Here is a 19,346-nt window from a genome sequence, read left to right as displayed (position 1 = left end):
GCACATGCTTCTCCTTCCACCCAGGGCACTCTCTTATCCCAAATCTTTTCAGCAATTCCACCCTGATTCTGTATTATTTGCTAATTCCTAACCTCGTTTAAGGTCTTGGTGGAGGTATTGTCTCCTCCAAGAAGCCCACCTTGACTCCTCGGATGGGCGAGCCGACCTTCTTGGTGCTCCTAGAGCACTCTATATTCTTCTATCACAGGACTGTTGCAAGGTGTTGGCAATGCCTGGATATGTGTCCTACCAAGCTGTGGATTCTTTGAATCGTGGATGATGTTCACCATCATATCTCAAGGGCATGGGGGCGGTGCCCTTAAAAACACAGTAGGTGTTGCACCAATAAGTGTACAGGGTATCAGATTCATCTTTCCTGGCCTCCGTGACTCCTGCATCATCACTGGGTCTGGGAGGGAGCTCCAGACACACAGAGGGTGGGGGTCCCAAGCCCAGTTCTCCAGGGCCTGACGGTGGGCCAAGCCCTAACTTTAGCCCCATTGCCCACCCTGTAGCAGCGGCTGAGGCGACGCAGGAGCCAGTGGAGTCCCTGATGCAGAAGTTCAAGGAGAGTTTCCGCGCGAACACGCCCATCGAGATCGGCCAGCTGCAGTCAGCACCACGCAGCATCTCAGCAGGGAGGCGGAAGAGGAGAAGCAGGCCCCGAGGTAGGTCCCCCGGGCATCTCTGGCCAGGATGTCCACAACTCTGCCCAGGTTCTGAAGGTGCCAGGAAGAACGGTGCCCTCTTCCTCCGGCTTCCCTCTGCTCACAGAACCCACGCCACTGTCTCCCCGAGAAGTCGTCTCATCCGAAGCCCTGCAGAGAGAGGACCTGTGTCCCTGGGTGTAAAGGTCCCCTCTCTGGACCCCAGCATCCTCCTCTGAGAATGGGAATGAATTGCCATCTCCTAGAGTGGTTGGGAAGATTAGCATCAATCTATGGCCCGTGCCCAGCACAGCAGCAGAGCAGCGGGATACACTTTAAGTGTAGCTGGTGTCATTTTGGAGAGTGTGAGATAGTCAGGATGTTCTCATGGGAGACATTCTCAGACTGGGGTCACAGAGCAGGGTTTGGACCCCCTCTTTAATTGCCCAGAGAATCTAGTGGTCAAAGTAGGAGTGCTGTAAGTTAGACAGACTAGCTTCAAATTTTGGTTCTGCCGTTACCTAACACTTTGGGGCAGTTTCTTCACTTTTCCAAGCCACTCGTCTCTGCCTGGCTTGCCATAACATCTCAGCACAGTGCCAGCCAGCATACAATCAAAAAGCAGATCTGTCCCTCTTCCTTCTCCCTTTCCTCCCCATCATTATCATCAGCAGCATCATCCCCGTCTCCTTCTTCCTCTGACCTCATGGGTGACTTTGTGTCTGGGGCGACCGCCACTCCCATCATTGCCTAACCTCCCAAACTCAGCTTCATCCTTCTGTCCACGCCATAATCTCCAGCCAGTCATTCTTCCTCTTGACTCTTACTTCTCTAGTGCCTATAACTTGGTTCTGATTATGTCACTCTCTTCCTTCCATGGCTTCAGAGATTGTCCAGTGTCTACAAAAATGTTTCCGCTTATGAAAATGGCCTTTGAGGCCACCGCAGAGCTCCAGTCTCTGTGCTGTTCTAAATCCATGTGTTTCCACTTCATACCGTTTTCTCTCTGTGAAAAATTCCTGTCTAGCCCCGAAGAATGTTTATCGGCAGTTATTAACACTTTCTTACTCCAGGCAGGGGGCTAAATGCTTTGCCTATCTCATTTGATGGTCAGTAACAGGTACCGTGGTGATGCCCATTTTACAGATGCTGTCACTAAGGCACAGAGTCACCCAGAGGGACACTCTAGTAAGTATCAGAGCCAGGAAGAACTGAACAGTCTGAGTCTCAAACTTTTCTTTTCCACTAAACCATTAGATTCTATTCCAGTGAAGTCCTCCCTGTCTTTCCAAGCTTAACATGCATGGCGTATATTGGCAAAGAGATCACTGATAGTCACCATCACAGTTCACCCTGAATTCTCCCAAGTGTGAATTCTCTCACATCTTTATCCATGTGTTAAAGACTGACTCCATTTTTGTGTAATGTTATTTGCTTATGTCTGGCTCCCTCCTTAGCTAGACAGAGAGTTCTTTGAAGGCAGGAAGTATCTTATTATTGGAATCATCTTTGTGTTTCTGAGACTAAATTAGTGTCTGCACGCATGGTAGACACTTGTTATTCTCTAGATCTTAATCCTGTGAATTCCTGTATCCAGTGAAAAACCAAGATCTACACATTTAGCCAAGGTCATAAATTGAGACAGAGGTTGAGGATTGAGTTCCTTTTTGGAATTCATGTGGTAGACCCCAGGTTGAACCATTGGGTAATGATAAAGATTAGTTACCTTGAGGTCAGCAATGTCTGAGCGCTGACCCAGCCCCATCGGTGGCAACTTGCTTAGCTTTGGAAGAGTCACTGGATGTCTCTGAGCCTCCAGTTCTTCTTCTGTAGAATGGGGATGCTGACCCCTACATCAGAGGACTGTTGTAAACATCTGATGAGATGAAGAATGTAGACTGCCTTGCAGCTCTTAGCTTATGTATATTAGGAACTGAAAAATGCTCTCTTGTATTTGTCATGACTTGAGCATTCAAGATCACTTGTAATTCCACTCAGCTTTAACTGTCCATCTTTATTGCTCCAGCATTCACCAAGAATCTCCTACCCATATCCTCTCTACAAATACAGTCCCCATAAATACACTTGCCGCCAAGTCCATAACTTCACTGCTCTCCACCATCAATCTGAATTCCTTTCCTTAATGTCATATCCTTAACACTTTTTATGTCAATGCTTTCTTCCAATAACCATCTCTTTTATGCACCATAACTGTCTTAAGGAGACCTCTTCTGTTAGGCATTTGGGCTGTGCTTAGTCGCTCTGTTGTGTCCAACTCTTTGTGACCCCATAGACTGTAGCCCACCAGGCTCCTCTGTCCATGGGGATTCTTCAGGTAAGAATACTGTAGTGGGTTGCCATGCCCTCCTCCTGGGGATCTTCCCAACTCAGGGATCAAACCCAGGTCTTCCACATTAAAATGGATTCTATACCATCTGAGCCACCAGGGAAGCCCTTGTTAGGCATTTTGGTTATTTCTAATTATTTCACAATTATAAGCAATGCCATGTCAAACTTTTTTTTTTGGAAAAAACTTGGCCTTCGTGTTGGATTCTGTTTTCCTTTCTTGAATTTCAGAATTAGATTGTTAGTGAAATCTATTATTTGGCTTAGACCATAATTGAATATCAACTTATTGTAATTTATAAGTTAGATGGGGACTAAGAGAACTCATACAGGTAGAAATTCATTTTTTTTCCCTTAAATGTATTTCAAATTTGTCCCAAATATGTTAGTCACCATTGTGACCACTGCCACTTCTTACCTCCTGCTTATGACTATATCCTCCTGAGGTTCTCCCCAAAGCAAGCCAGAGTAATCTTTTAAATAAGATAAGGTCACTCTTCCACTTAAAATTATTCAGTGGTTCCCTGTTATATTTATTTCTTCTTTAGTTTTTATTAGTGTATAGTTGATTTACAATGTGTTGTTAGTTCCTGGTGTACAGCGAAGTGAATCAGCCTTATATACACATATATCCCTTCTGTTTTGATGCTCAGACAGTAAAGAATCTGCCTGCAGTGCAGGAGACCCTGGTTTGATCCTTTGGTCGGGACAATCTGGAGAGGGGAATGGCAACCAATTCCAGTATTCTTGCCTGGAGGATTCCATGGACAGAGGAGCATGGCAGGCCAGTCTGGGGGGGTCCGAAGAGTCAGACAGGACTGAGGGACTAACACAACACCGTCTCTTGCCAGTTGTTATTCAGTCACTAAGTCCTGTCTGACTCTTTGCGACCCCATGAACTGCAGCACACCAGGCTTCCCTGTCCTTCACAATCTCCCTGAGTTTGCTCAAACTTATGTCCATTCAGTTAATGATGCCATCCAACTGTGTGATCCTCTGTCACCCCCTTCTCCTCTTGCCCTCAATATTTCCCAGAATCAGAGTCTTTTCCAAAGAACTGGCTATTCACATCAGGTGGCCAAAGGATTGGAGCTTCAACTTCAGCATCAGTCTTTCCAGTGAATGTTCAGGGTTATTTCTTTTAGGATTGACTGGTTTGATCTCCTTGCAGGCCAAGGGACTCTCGAGGGTCTTCTTCAGTACCACAGTTCAAAAGCATCAATTCTTTGGCACTCTGTCTTCTTTATGGTCCAACTCTCATGTCCATACAAAGCTATTGGAAAAATCATAGCTTTGATTATATTGACCTTTGTCAGCAAAGTGATGTCTGTGCTTTTTAATATGCTTTTTAATAGGTTTGTCATACCTATTCTTCCAAGGAGCAAGCATCTTTTAATTTCATGGCTACAGTCACCATTCACAGTGATTTTGGAGCCCAAGAAAATAAAATCTGTCACTGTTTCCACTTTTCCTCCATCTGTTTGCCAGGAAGTGATGGGACTGGATGTCAAGATCTTAGCGTTTCAAATGTTGAGTTTTAAGCCAGTTTTTTCACTCACCTCTTTCACCTTCATCAAGAGGCTCTCTAGTTCCTCTTCACTTTCTGCCATTAAAGTGGTATTATTTGCATATCTGAGATTGTGATTTCTTCCAGCAATCTTGATTCCCAGTTAGGTCACCACAGAACGTAGAGATTCTTGTGCTATACAGTAGATTCTCATTTGTTATATATTTTATACAGAATAGTGTATATGGTGCTGGCAGTGGTTTAGTCGCTAAGTTGTTTCCAACTCTTGCGACCCCATGGACAGTAGCCCACCAGGCTCCTCTGTTCATGGGGTTTCCCAGGCCAGAATACTAGAGCGGGTTGCCATTTCCTTCTCTAAATCCCAATCTCCCAGTTCATCCCATCCACTCTTTCTGCCCTTGGTGTCTATGTGTTTTTTCCTATGTCTGTGTCTGTATTTTTGTTTTGCAAACAGGTTTATCTGTACCATTTTTCTAGATCCTACATATATGCAGTATTTGTTTTTCTCTTTATGACTTATTTCACTCTGTATGCCAGTCTCTAGGTCCACCCACGTGTCTGCAAGTGGCATGATTTTGTTCCTTTTTATGACTGAGTAGTATTCCGTGTGTGTGTGTGTGTGTATGTGTGTGTATGCCACATCTTCTTTATCCATTCCTCTTTTGATGGACATTTCGGTTGTGTGGCTATTGTAAATAGTGGCGCAGTGAGCACTGGGGTGCAAGAATCTTCTGGAATTCTGGTTGTCTCTGGTCTATGCCCATGAGTGGGGTTGCAGGGTCATATGGCACTTCTGTTTTAGAATCTTCTGGAATTCTGGTTGTCTCTGGTCTATGCCCACGAGTGGGGTTGCAGGGTCATATGGCACTTCTGTTTTAGAATCTTCTGGAATTCTGGTGGTCTCTGGTCTGTGCCCACGAGTGGGGTTGCAGGGTCATATGGCACTTCTGTTTTTAGTTTTTAAGGCACCTCCACACTGTTCTCCCCAGTGTCTACATCCTGTTATCTTTAGAACACAATCCAAACTCCTTGCCTTGGCATGTAGACCCTGTTCCATCTACATCTTCTTCTGCCCTCTTCACTCACTCGGCATTTCCCTGTGCTTCAGATGTAATGATTTTTATGTCCCAAGAACACAACAAATGGGACCGCACTATACAGTCTGAGAACTTGCTGTGCTTCTCCTCACCGTGTCTCCTTTGTCCCCCAGATGCCACCCTGGGGCATCCCTTCTCACCTTTCAGGTCTTAACTCAAATGCCAGCTGCTCAGAACCCCTGTCCCTGACTGCCCAAACACAGGTACCCAGATTTTTACTCCTTTCCATCCCCAACCTGCTACTATCTGTTACATAATCATTTTTCATTCCTTCCCTGATATTACAGGCCTAAAATCACTTTTATTTGCTTGCTCATTTACTATTTTCCTCTCTAAAATAGAAGCTTCATATTCATAAACCTCATACGTAGAAAGTGCTTAATAAATATTTGTTGAATAAATGAGTGCATTAACCTCAAAGATCGTTGGAAAGTGGCTCAGTTTTATAACCTTCAAATTGATGGTAGAAGAGGGATCCAGGATAAAGTAAAACCGCCGGGTATGGGTCTCCGGGGAATCCTGTTTCCCCTGGAGGTAGACTCGCTGATGGATGGCACATGAAACGTGTTCAAGTGGATGCTGTTAAAGCGATTTTCAAAATGGCTTAATAACATTGTGCTCATGGTTTTCTGCCACTATTAGCTAAGGGTTTTTCCAAGAGAGAGGAGGGCTACGACGTGCCAGCCCTGAACTTCCGAACTCACAGCCTTTCTGCCGCAAGTCCTCCAACTTTTCTTGAATAGAAGAAATCCACTGTCAGTAAAAGTTCTGGAAATTCTGCACACTCCCTCTTTCTCTCGTAAATTCCCAAACACGTTTTAGTCTCTGAAAGACCCCAGGAAGTCCTGCCGTGCAGAAAGCCGGGCAGATTTGTTTAGCTCGTCGTCTGTAAAAACCATCTTGACCACAGACTATTTTCCCTCTTGGAACGTGCATGAACATCTTGCAGCACAGAAGCATCCATAGAAACACAATTTTGGAAGTGCTCCATTGGCTTCCACTGACCATCAACAATGCCAGATATGATGGTCAAAACCCCTGGTCTTTCACTCTCTCTCCCCTCTGCCGCTCAAGTGGCCATGGGCCTTCTGCCCAGCGTGAGGGCACCTGGCCTCTCCCTACTTCGTTAGGCTCTGCGCCCAGCCCCTGGTGCTCAGCAGGTCCCAGCAGATGGAGTGGGTAGCCTGGAACCTGTGTCATGGAGTTGAACACACGGTTAAAAGTGGCTCCAGTGTGGTTTGGTAGTTAGGGCTTCCCCCTGAGAGACCTGGCAGATGCTGACTGCATCGTCTGCAGGCAGACAAAGGAAGGCGGGGAGGTCCCAGTGCTATCCTCTCATCTGCAGCAGGGTTTTATGAGGCAGCTGTTGGGTCGTCACTCCCAGGCATCCACGTGCAATAAAATGGAGGTAGAAAAATAAAGTGAAACGTGTTAGTCACTTAGTCATCTCCGACTCTTTGCAACCCCATGGACTGTAACCCACTAGGCTCCTCTGTCCATGGGATTCTCCAGGCAAGAATACTAAAGTGGGTTGCCGTGCCCTCCTCAAGGGGATCTTCCCAACCCAGGGATCCACCCAGGTCCCCTGCATTGCAGATAGATTCTTTACCCTCTGAGCCACCAGGGAAGCCTTAAAAGGAGTTATGGATGTTCAAATAAAGCAGAGAGAAATTGTTATGGATGCAAGGAAGGGCTTGCTGAGGTTCATGCAGTCTAGGTAGTGGTCTTTAAAACTGGCATTTTGTGTTTGAAATTTAATTTCACCACTGTCTAACTGAATGATCTTAATTAAGTAAATGAAGAAGCGGTTTTTAGCCTCGGTTTTCTTATCTATAAATTAGTGCTGCTGCTGCTGCTAAGTCGTTTCAGTCGTGTCCGACTCTGTGCGACCCCATAGACGGCAACGCCCCAGGCTCCCCTGTCCCTGGGATTCTCCAGGCAATAATACTGGAGTGGGTTGCCATTTCCTTCTCCAATGCATGAAAGTGAAAAGTGACAATGAAGTTGCTCAATCATGTCCAACTCTTTGTGACCCCATGGACTACAGCCTACCAGGCTCCTCCATCCATGGGATTTTCCAGGCAAGAGTACTGGAGTGGGGTGCCATTGCCTTCTCTGAAATTAGTGCTAAGTATGCCTAAGTCACATGTGGGTTGTGAAGTAGCACCTGCAAAATGCTCAGCCCAGTGTCTGACTCATGGGTGACCCTCAATCAAGTGTAGCTAGCTGTATCATCGTTGTCAGGGTCCTGCTCATTTGACCTCCGGGCTCACACATCCATTTCCTTCTGCCCGGCCATTGCCTGCAACTTGGTTGAGGTTTTATCATCCCTTATCCTGATTGCTGTGACAGCCTCTTCATCCACAAAGCCATCTTCCACCTTGCGGGTGAAGTGATCTTTTGAAAACATGCTAAATCAGACCATGTCACTCTCCTACCTGGCAAATTTTCCTGATACTCTTGTCACTGGTACTGGGGGGCTTCTGAAGCTTTTCCAGCAGAGTCATTCTAGAGGTGGATGAGAGTCAACACACACCCCCAAAGGGAATGCAGCTGTGCTCACAAAGCTTCAACATAAGCCCCAAATTCCAGATTCCATCTAAAAACATCCATGCCAGTCTGTTTTATTATGTGCAGATTTATTGTAGTTTGTTGTTGCTATTTAGTTTTTAAGTCATGTCCAACTCTTCACAACCCCATGGACTATAGCCCAGCAGGCTCCTCCACATGGGATTCTCCAGGCAAGAATAGTGGAGTAGGTTGCCATTTCCTTCTCCAGGGGATCTTCCTGACCCAGGGATTGAACCTGCGTCTCCTGCATTGGCAGGCAGATTCTTTACTACTGAGCCACTTTTATTTGTCAGTTAAATTGTTTAATATTTTATCAAGCCCTTAGTCCCAGGAAGAAGAAGCATACTTGTGCTGGTTATACTGGGATAGTCAGGTGCCATCTTCAGTGGGTCTCCATAGGACCCAGTGAAGTCGTGCCTGTAAAGCATTGAGCGCAGAGCCAGGCAAATGCGCACAGTGAGCAGATAGATTCTGCTATTTTATTACTTACTGCTTTTATCCTACTGCGTTTTTTAAACTTTTAATTTTATATTGGAGTTTAGCCAGCCAGTTAACAATGTGATAGTTTCCAGTGAATGACGAAGGGACTCAGCCATACATATACATGTATCCATTCTCCCTGAGACACTCCTTCCATCCAGGCTGCCACATACCATTGAGCAGAGTTCCCTGTGCTGTACAGTAGGACCTTCTTGGTTACCCATTTTAAATATAGCAGTGTTATCCCTACTGCTTTATTATTACTTTTATATTTGTCAATGTCATTATCAGGACAGTGATAATGCCAATATCATTATATTTGTCAGTATCCCATTAGGGATACATTCACCCAGGTTTAGAAGTAAGAGTCTGCGGGATGAATGACACACTGTTTAACAGGATGAGGAAGTCACTGGAGCCTTCTGCACAAGCCTCAATCCCAGCCTGCCCTCAGCCTGCCTCTGGCTCCGCCCAAGCCCCAGACCGCTGTGTTCTGCAGCCTCCAGCACACAGACCGTCATTCCCTTCCGCAGCATGCCTTGGATTCAGCTCCGTGTAATGTCAATACTCTCCCTGAAAGCACCCCCCACCCCGCCTGCCCTTCTCTGAGCAGCCAACTGCTACTTATACATCAAATTCTGGTTTCAAAATCTTCTCTAGTAAGACCCCAGCTCCCGCCCACCCTCAGCGCTCATCCAGGCTGAGTGAACTTCTCCTCTGTCTCAGCACTTGTAACCCCCATGCTACCTTCTATCAGACCCCTCATTACAGGACACACCTGCTTCCCTTCTCAACTCTGACAGTCCCATGATGAGAAGGACAGTGATTTATGTCTCTCTGCAGCCCAAATGCCCAACATAGAACTGGCATAGAATAGCAACTGGCTGAATGGGAGAATACATGAATAGGCGGATGGATGCACGGATGCATGGATGAATAAAAAGAGACAGTTGGGAGCCTCCTGGAATACAAAGGGTTAAGGAAATGTGGTACAACTAGCAGTTACTTTGCATTTAGTATGTTCCTAGTATTGTACTCATCATATATTATCTCATTTAAAAACTCCCCAAAGCTCATTAAATAAGGCCTATGATTAACACCATTCTATAAGAATTGATACTCTTGAATAGTGGTGCTGGAGAAGACTCTTAGGAGTCCATTGGACAGCAAGATCAAACCAGTCAATCCCTAAGGAAGTCAATCGTGAATATTTATTGGAAGGAGTAATGCTGATGCTCTAAAACTTTGGCCACCTGGTGCAAAGAGCTGACTCACTGGAAAAGACCCTGATGCTGGTAAAGATTGAGGGCAGGAGGAGAAGGGGACAGCAGAGGGTGAGATGGTTAGATGGCATCACTAACTCAATGGACATGAATTTGAACAAACTCCGGGAGATAGTGAAGGACAGGTAAGCCTGGCATGCTGCAGTCCATGGAGTCACAAAGAGTGTAATATGAATTAGTGACTGAAGAACAACAAAATAAGAAATTTAAACTTAAGTAGTTTAAATGACTATCCCAAGTGTACCCAGCTAGTAGACTATGGAACTGTGAATCCAGAGCCCAGACAGAGTCCATATTTCAGTCTCCAGATGACAGTAGTTTTGGTCTTAGCTAGTCTGGATGCGATCTCTGAGCTGTGAAATTCTATCAGCCTAGTCTGAATACTATAAGGAAGTGGTGTAGTTCCTTTACATTGGTAGGTGTTTCTGAATCATCAGTGCTGCTGTGAGGGTTAGTCAGGAGCTACAAGCTTCTGGAAAGTGAGACATTTCCCTCTTAGCTAACAAGGAGTCAAGACTGCCCCCTACAAGCTCCTCCTTGCCCTGGGGAGCCAGTGCTATGACCAGAGGATCAGCAAACCCAGTGGTTATGTCTTTGTCCAGCATTCTGTGCATTTTCAAGGCTCATCCAGCTTTTTTTTTTTGCTGTGTTATACAATTGTAGGATGTGCCAGCCAGATCTCTGCCAACCAGCACTTCATCATTTAGAGCATAAAACAAGGAATTAGACATCTGTGCCACAAGGAATACATAAGAATGTGGTGTGAACTGGCCTGGGGTGTTTATAAACCATGAGATAGTTACAGAAATAGAAAGAAGACTGAATAGACCCCAGCTACCTAGAAATAACCCTGCTGTTCTTTCCAAACAAAACGTTAAAGCTACTTTCTTCGGGAAATCTTTCCAAATTTTTCTCACATGAAAGTCATGCATACTTCCTCCAAATTGTGGTTCAGTTCGGTTCAGTTCACTTGCTCAGTCGTGTCTGACTCTTTGAGACCCCATGAACTGCAGCACACCAGGCCTCCTTGTCCATCACCAACTCCCGGAATCCACCCAAACCCATGTCCATTGAGTAAGTGATGCCATCCAACCATCTCATCCTCTGTCGTCCCCTTCTCCTCCTGCCCTCAATCTTTCCCAGCATCAGGGTCTTTTCCAATAAGTCAGCTCCTCGCATCAGGTGGCCAAAGTATTGGAGCTTCAGCTTCAACATCAGTCCTTCCAATGAACACCCAGGACTGATCTCCTTTAGGATGGACTGGTTGGATCTCCTTGCATCCAAGGGACTCTCAAGAGTCTTCTCCAACACCACAGTTCAAAAGCATCAATTCTTCTGCACTCAGCTTTCTTTATAGTCTAACTCTCACATCTATACATGACCACTGGAAAACCATAGCCTTGACTAGATAGACCTTTGCTGGCAAAGTAATGTCTCTGCTTTTTAATATGCTGTCCAGGTTGGTCATAGCTTTCCTTCCAAGGAGTAAATGTCTTTTAATTTCATGGCTGCAATCACCATCTGCAGTGATTTTGGAGCCCAGAAAAATAAAGTCTTTCACTGTTTCCTCATCTATTTGCCATGAAGTGATGGGACTGAATGCCATCATCTTAGTTTTCTGAATGTTGAGCTTTAAGCAACTTTTTCACTCTCCTCATTCAGTTTCATCAAGAGGCTCTTTAGTTCTTCTTCACTTTGGTAACCACTTCTTTATCTTTCTTATGATATTTGTCATTTGTCACCTTTGAGAGTAATTTAAGGCCACTTCTCTTCTCCCTTAATTAACCTCCTGAAGCACAATGACTATGTCCCAGGTCATGCCTGTGCTTCCCGTAACTAAATGAATCTTGACAAATAGCAGATGTTCAATTAATGCTTGATGAATTAATGGGAAAGTCATCACATGGGCTGCATGATCTTGGACAAGACTTTCTACCCTCCAGGCACCAGTGTCCCCGTCTATAAAGCTGTGTGGAAGCAAGCTCAGGTTCTGCTGTCAGATCCATGTGGCTCCATACTGCATTCTTCTTCTGGCTCCCTCAACTCTGAGAAGTTACTTATTGTGCAAAGTAGTCACCACTTAATCTGCAAATCACACAGTTGGCCACCTCATAGGGAGGCTGTGAGGATTAGACTTAATGGATGTAAAAAGCTCAGCGGCCCACACTAAACCTAGTAAGCACCTAATCGTTGTTGTTGCTAATTTGAAGGCAGAGGTGATGGGCTAAATCATTTCCACGTCTGCTCCATCTCAAATGGTCTTTGACCCATAAATCTGATTGTGAGCATTGTTGTCTAATGAAAAGTTCAGTATTTGGAGTCCAGAAACCAGGTCTGAACACCAGCTCTCAAGTGCAGTGGGTCCTCAGAGAAACTATGGCATCTTCTCAGGATTCCATCCACAGCACCTGGAGATGGGACAATACCTGCTATTCTTGTTCCTTGAGGCTGTTGTGAGAATGTGCTAGAATACTTACTAAAATGCTCTTTTAGTAGGCATTTTAGATTAGCATTGCTACATGTAGCAATCTACATGCCTGTAGATTAGGATTTAGCTAATCTATAGGCATGCTGCTCTGTAGCTTAGCAGCATCCTGAAGTCAGAGCCTTGACACCTTCAAACACAGGGCGTAAAATGCAGATTGGAAGAGGAAGCCTTTCCCCTGGGGCTCCGGCTTTCCTTTTTCTGGATCACATGGCCCTTCCACGAGTGCTCCCCGAGCCAGCACCGCCACCACCCGGTAACGCCCAGGTGGGGTTGGATGGAGGCCTGGGAGAGCTGATTTATAGTCAGAGCACACAGCGGCCTCCATAAATCTTCCCCGATGTATCTTTCAGAGAACTGTGCATTCCTAAAAGTGTATGTCTCCTCCAGGCGGTTTTCCGTGGCTGTCTGAAATACGTGCAGGGCTCTCAGTCCATTCTGTCTGGTCTGGCTGGGTAGAGAGGCGACTACAGGTAACCCGAAGAGAAAGCTCTGGACCAGGTCTTGGTGGGGCCTGGGGATGTAACTCTAGGATATTTTTTTTCATCAGTATATGGTATAGTACCGTGTCACTTAGAGCTACAGCAGAACATGTGTGTGTGTGTGTGTTTAGTAGCTCAGTTGTATCCTACTCTTTGCGACCCAATAGACAGACTGTATCCTGCCAGGCTTCTCTATCCATGGGATTTTCCAGGCAAGAATACTGAAGTGGGATGTCATTTCCTCCTCCAGGGAATCTTCCCGACCCAGGGATCGAACCCACGTCTCCTGCATTGGCAGGCGGATTCTTCACCACTGAGCCACCAGGAAAAGCCCTTATAGCATAATAAACACCCTAAAATTTTGTGGCTTAAAACAGAAACCACATTTTTGGTTCTCAGTTCAAGTCAAGCATTTGGCCTGAGCTCAGCTGAGCAGTCCTGGTCTGGGTAGGGTGAGCTCAGCTGCCCTTGGTCCCGTACCTACAGTCAGCCAGCTCTCCAAGGCTGGTTCACACGGGTTCCAAAAGCAGCAGGAACAAGAGCTTCAGGACCTTTTGAGGCTTCAACTCGGAAGACACTTCAACTCGGAAGACACTTCGTCCTTTCTACTTCATTCACTTATTCAAAAGCAAGTTGTGAGGCCACCTTAGACCCAGGGGGTAGAAATAGAGTACATCTCTTGTGGAAGAGGCTAAATATTAGGGTGGCTTTTTTTTTTTTTAGAATGACTTTTGCAACCTACAAGCACTGATATTTTATGAAGCCTCTGTTTTATATTAAAGCCTGGACTGATCCTCACAACCTCAGCATAATTATTTCTAATTTGCCGATGGAAAAATTGAGACATATAGATGAAGGAAACTTTATAATGCAGCAGAGATGATGATGGGAGAACCAATTCCCCCGATTCTAATCCTTTTCAGAGCTCACCTAAAGACTGTTTGAACCTCTGCTACTTTGCCCCTTCAACAGGGACAAAGACTTCATGATACTAAGCCATGGTTAGATACAGCCTAGCTTGTGATGTCTAGAAGGGCAATACATTTGTATCTTGGCTCCATCCTTGCAGGGGCCTATGGTCTAACGGCAGATCAGTAAAATGACTCAGTAAAGGGCCAGTTGGAAAACATTTTGGGCCTTTCTGACCAAGAGGCAAGCTTCAAGACAGTGTGTAGACACCTATACAATGAGAAAATTTTGTCTACAAATTTTGATTGATGAAATTTAAAATATAATAGGGAACCATCTTTGGTAACAAAGTTCTGTTAATGAGAAGAACGGAATTTATTTGACACTGAAATGTGAATTTCATATCATTTTCACATCTTAATGTATTCTTCTTTTGATTTGTTTTTACCACTTAAAGATGTCAGAGCCATTCTTAACTCCTGGGCCATACAAAAACAGGCATTGGGCCAGATTTGGCCCACGATCCCTGGCATAAGGGAGCATCTCAGATTTGGACTCAGAGAATCTTTGATGCAGCATCCCCTGTGAGTATCTAATTGATGTGTGATGTCAGGTGAATCCTGGGTGTTCCAAAGCCATTGTTGCCCCAGGCTCCTAGGCACACAATAGAGGGGAGACAATTTCTTATGTTCTCTTAGTTCACCAGAGAGGGAAGCATATCTCAGGTTCATCTGATGTAGCTGGCTTGTAGATGTGCCCTGCCATAGAGAGAAACTAGCAGACCGGGGAACAGAGTGCCACAAAACTGTCCTCATTTCATGCCATTTGAACATGTAACCGCATGTAGATCGTATTATATACGTAAGGATTGACACTGGGGAATTTGGATAAAACATGTAGGTAGGAACTGGCAGCTCGTGTGCTGTTCTAATCCTACTGTTATCAAATGAGTTACGTATTTAGAAAATTACAAAGAGAAGGCTTTGGCTTTGTGTTCTCCCGTGTTTGAGAAAGACATGGTGAAATAGTGAGGTTCTGATGTGGAGTTCACAGCCATTAGCAGTTTTTAAGCTGTGCTCCAAATAGACGTTCCAGGGATGAGTGGACATAGTGGGGCATCACTGTGTAGGTAGGCGTCTTTCATCAAATTCCTATTCTAGATTTATGTATTGGGCTTCAATGTTTTTGGAGAAAAGTCTCAACTCTAGCACATATGCTTTTAAAAGCAAAACAAAAAAAAAAGTGTTTTATGACAGAAGCTCTCGTTCACATGTGGAAAGGAAGCTGGCAAGGGCCTTCCTGTTACACACACACACACACGCACACACACACACAGGTGTTGGGTAAAATATAACATTAAAAAAAAAAACCACAAATTTATCTTAAAAATGAAGAAAGGCAACTCCTCAATTGTAAGGAATGAGGAGGAAATGCAAAAATCTTTGATTTTAGAAGAGGCTTTGATTTTAGAAGCTAATGTTTTGGTGACTTCAGGTGGGCAATGGGATGGGATAAAAGTAAAAAGAAAAAAAAAATATGGATACTAAGTAGGAAGAGGGATGTGGGATGTATCAGGAAGTTTGGATTGATGTATATACACTCTTGTTACTATGTATACAGTAGATAATTAATGAGAACCTACTGTGTAGCACAGGAAGCTCTACTCAATGCCCCCTAGTGACCTAAATGAGAAGGGAATCCAAAAGCAGAGGAAATATATATATATATAGGTAGAGCTAATTCACTTGGCTATACAGCAGAAACTAACACAATATTATAAAGCAACTATACTTCAATAAAAATTCATTAAAAAATAAAGAGAAAACAGGAGCAAGGAAGAAATGAAAGATCACTTGGTAGAAAAAAGCTCTGAAGCATCAGTAATCATAATAAATGTAATTTTTATATTTCAATTCAGAGCTTGATTATATTACACAAATCTACTTATGTGCTGTTTACCAAAGATCTTAGAATGTAAAGACACAGAAAGTTTGACAGTGAAGGAAAAGGTAAACCTATACTAGGCAAATGCTAATCAAATGAAACCTTGGGGAGAAGTGTAAATATATGGCAAAATAAACTTTACAACAGTAAGAAGGAACAAAAAAAAAATCCTTAGAAATAAAAAGTGTCATTAATTAATCATAAAAGGAATGGTTCACCAAGAGACAAATAAAATGTGTACTTACATGTGCGAACAACACAAATTTAAAACATACGAACAAAATATTGAGAGGAGCAGAGTATGTTGATGAATACCTAATCGAACTGGGAGTTTTTAATAGAAGTATTCTAATTAGATCAAGTAAGCAAAATGCTTCTAATAATATGAACCAACTGAACTGCACTCTTAAAAATACAATAAAATGGGCATATATAAAATCCTGTCCCTAAGAATTTAGAGTTTAAAGATTTTTCTCAAGAAGTGAGAAATTCGCTTAATGGTCTTGACATCTTATGACCTGAATGTTCTGGCTTTGATCCAGTTTCCTGAAATTTTGTTTTATATTCAGTGATAATGTAACTTTGCAATATTTATGACTAAATGTGGGTTCATTTTTATGCCTCTGAAAGATTTCTTTCAATCAGGGGTGGGGGTAGGAAGGAGCGATCTATGTGTGCTGATTTTATTTTGGTTTTGCTTTTTTTGAGAAGAGGGTACAGGGGAAGTTGTGGTTGAAGGAGAATCTTTTCAGAAAAATGATCACTGTCAAGAAAAACTAATAGTGTTTTGTTTCAATTCATATTCCTCACATTTTTTTCCTTAAGGCCAAAGACATAGTCCATTTTCACAGAATAGCTTCTGGAACCAGGAAGCCTTTCTCTAGACTCCCTGTGTCTAGTCTAGTTGAGAAGGCGTACAGGGAATCGCTGTAGTTTCTGACCCCCTGCTGTATCTGTGTCAGTCTGGTTACCTCCAAAGGAGGTGCCTGGGAAACGTCAGTGGAACCCCCTTCATAGAATGATGTGACATTAACAGCAACCATCATAGATTCCCAAATGGGAAAAAGTCTTGAAGAAGAAATTTCACTTTTAGGCAGGCCTGCAGGTCAGTAACTCGGTAAGAACTTGAGAGCCTGAGACTAGGCAATTACACTGATTACTGCAGCATCCTAGCATGGCTTTAGGATCACTGGGACGGTCTCTGCTTTTTTTTTTAATTATTTTTCTCCATTATTTGCTTTATTTTTCAAATTCCTTTCTTTAATTGATATACAATATTATATGTGTTTCAGGTGTACAAATAGTGATTGATAATTTTTAAAGGTTACTCCATTTATCCTTATTATAAAATACAGTCTGTGTTCCCCATCACTGTACAGTGTAGCATAGTATCTTATTTATTTTTCCCATAGTAATTTATATCTCTGCTACCCCTGTATTGCCCCGCCTCCCTTCCTTCTCCCCACTGGTGACCACTGGCTTGTTCTCTGTATCTGTGAGTCTTTCTTTTCCATTATAGTCCCTAGGTTGTTGTCTTTCTCAGATTTCACATGTAAGTGAGACCATATAGCACTTGTCTTTATCTGACTTCCTCTGGCCTCGTTCTGGAGAAGAGCGTCTTCTTTGGTCCCAGCACAGCCTGGTGCCTCAGGTCATCGCCGTGGCACTGCGATTCTTGCCGTAGGATGAGACGCTGCCTAACTGCTGTCTACAGGTGCTGCTGCTGACTCCCATTTCCAGGATTCCTGCCTCTGCAGCTATGGTCTTGCCCAGGGCCTCCAGCCTCACTGTCTTTCATTCTTTCAATGGACTGCCTACCAAGTACAAGGTGCCATGCTAGGTCCCAAGGCTGCAGTAGAAACCAGAGAGACAAGGGCCCTACGCCTGCAGGGCTCAAGATATGTAGGAGGAGATCAAGCAAGCAGGAAAACATTCAAGTGCAATTACAAATTAAATGTACTGGAGGAAACGACCTTGGTGTTCACCATCATGGTTGTTCACCAAATCTAACGTGAAACCAGCCAGGCTTCTTCTTTGTTGCTTTGGCTAGAAACCATCCTTACCCATGATTCCCTCAGCCAAGATGACAATTCAACAGGAAAGATACTGAGGTTGTAATTTGTTTTTCTTCTGTCTCCTGCTTTGGGGCATATATTGTATAGGAAGCAACTGCAATTTGTGGCCACCTGCCGTGGGCCAGTCACCATTCTAGGTGCTTTCATATGTATCCTAGTAACCACCTTCCTTTCTTTAACCCTTATTTTGTAAAAGGGATTGATGTTCAGAGACATAAAGTATGTTGCCCAGGCTCACATGGTCATGTCAGTAATGGAGCCTGGATGTCAACTTAGATGTGTCTGCTTCCAACACGGATGTTCTTTCTCCCACATTGAAACTGTCTCTGTTTTTTTAGTGCCTGCTTCCAAGTCCTGATTTCCCATCACCTGTGTGATCTCTGCACATAGACAGGCCTCAGAAGTTAGACTGAAATTTGGCAGAAAATAAAGTCAGTCATGGAAACAGACCCTTTGAAATCCTCTAATCACCCTGGTGGGCTTCTCATGTGGCTCGGTGGTAAAAAATCTGCCTGATGCCCTGGAGAAGGAAATGGCAACCCACTCCAGTATTCTTGCCTGGGAAATCTCATAGACAGAGGAGGCTGGTGGACTCTAGTCCATGGGGTCGCAGAGAGTCAGACACAACTTAGCGTCTAAATAACTCAATCACCCTAATGGGGCTTGCATTCATTTTCTTGCCTGATTATTATTAAGAATATGCCATCTGTGTCAACTAGATATTATGATTTTGTTGTAAACTTTGGCACAGTGGGGCTTACAAAGACCTAGATTTTAATCTCATTTCAGGATGGAAAATGTTGGTTGGATGTACAAGGTCTAACTGTCTTAACCACGTGTTAGAAATCCAAATGTAGCTAAACATTAAGGTTAAATGATGATATCACAACTTACTCGGTTTGCATTTTACATCCAATTGAAAACACAAACCACTCGCCTCATTAATCCTTTGCAATCCAATTTCTCCCCCCCTAAATGAAATGATCCTTTTGGGACACATTTATATCCTTTTAACAGCCGCCTGACAGTTCTGCTGGTGGAGTTTTTATCCAAGTTTGTTACTGGGTAGTGACAACTTACCCTGACGGATATGTGTACATAATTATTCTCTTGCAGTTAGATTTAATTAATGCTTACCCTCATCATGATCCTGCAGCTAGCGAGCTCGCTCTGCAGGATCAGCTAATGGCAAAAGGATTTCCTTTTTAGCCAAGAGAGACTCCAAAGGCTTTGTAAAACTCTTCTACTTTTTTTAAGAGGAATAAAAAGGAAAAAATTGCACCGAGCCTGTTTCATTTCTTCCCACCCCACATTAATGCCACGTGTGAAAGGGTTTGAGGCAACATTTGGGGATGAGTTGTGAAACCTAATCTTAGACGAAGTATCACTAATATGAATAGGTCTGACAGACCTACAAAGAAGATGTATATTTTTTGGTATCTTAGTTTAGAATTGAAATGTCCTGGCTTCATTGTGTTTATGTCTCTGTACAAAATATT

At 43.7% G+C, this 19,346-nt stretch overlaps 1 protein-coding gene across 3 annotated transcripts in view; it reads left to right on the top strand.

Annotated features, from left to right (window-relative positions):
• The window catches only part of ASTN2 (astrotactin 2), a 1,047,731-nt gene that overhangs the window by 304,402 nt on the left and 723,983 nt on the right, over positions 1-19,346 (top strand). For 2 of the 3 annotated variants that reach the window (XM_019966821.2, XM_070795370.1), the window contains exon 4: positions 516-668. The exons of the other annotated variant lie outside the window; for it this stretch is intronic. In XM_019966821.2, coding sequence (XP_019822380.2) covers positions 516-668 — 153 coding nt within the window. The remainder of the gene's footprint in view (positions 1-515; positions 669-19,346) is intronic. 3 annotated transcript variants of the gene reach the window in all.

This window comes from Bos indicus, chromosome 8, assembly GCF_029378745.1.
Source record: "Bos indicus isolate NIAB-ARS_2022 breed Sahiwal x Tharparkar chromosome 8, NIAB-ARS_B.indTharparkar_mat_pri_1.0, whole genome shotgun sequence".
Lineage (NCBI taxonomy): Eukaryota > Metazoa > Chordata > Mammalia > Artiodactyla > Bovidae > Bos > Bos indicus.
This window is presented reverse-complemented; position numbering and strand designations above follow the sequence as displayed.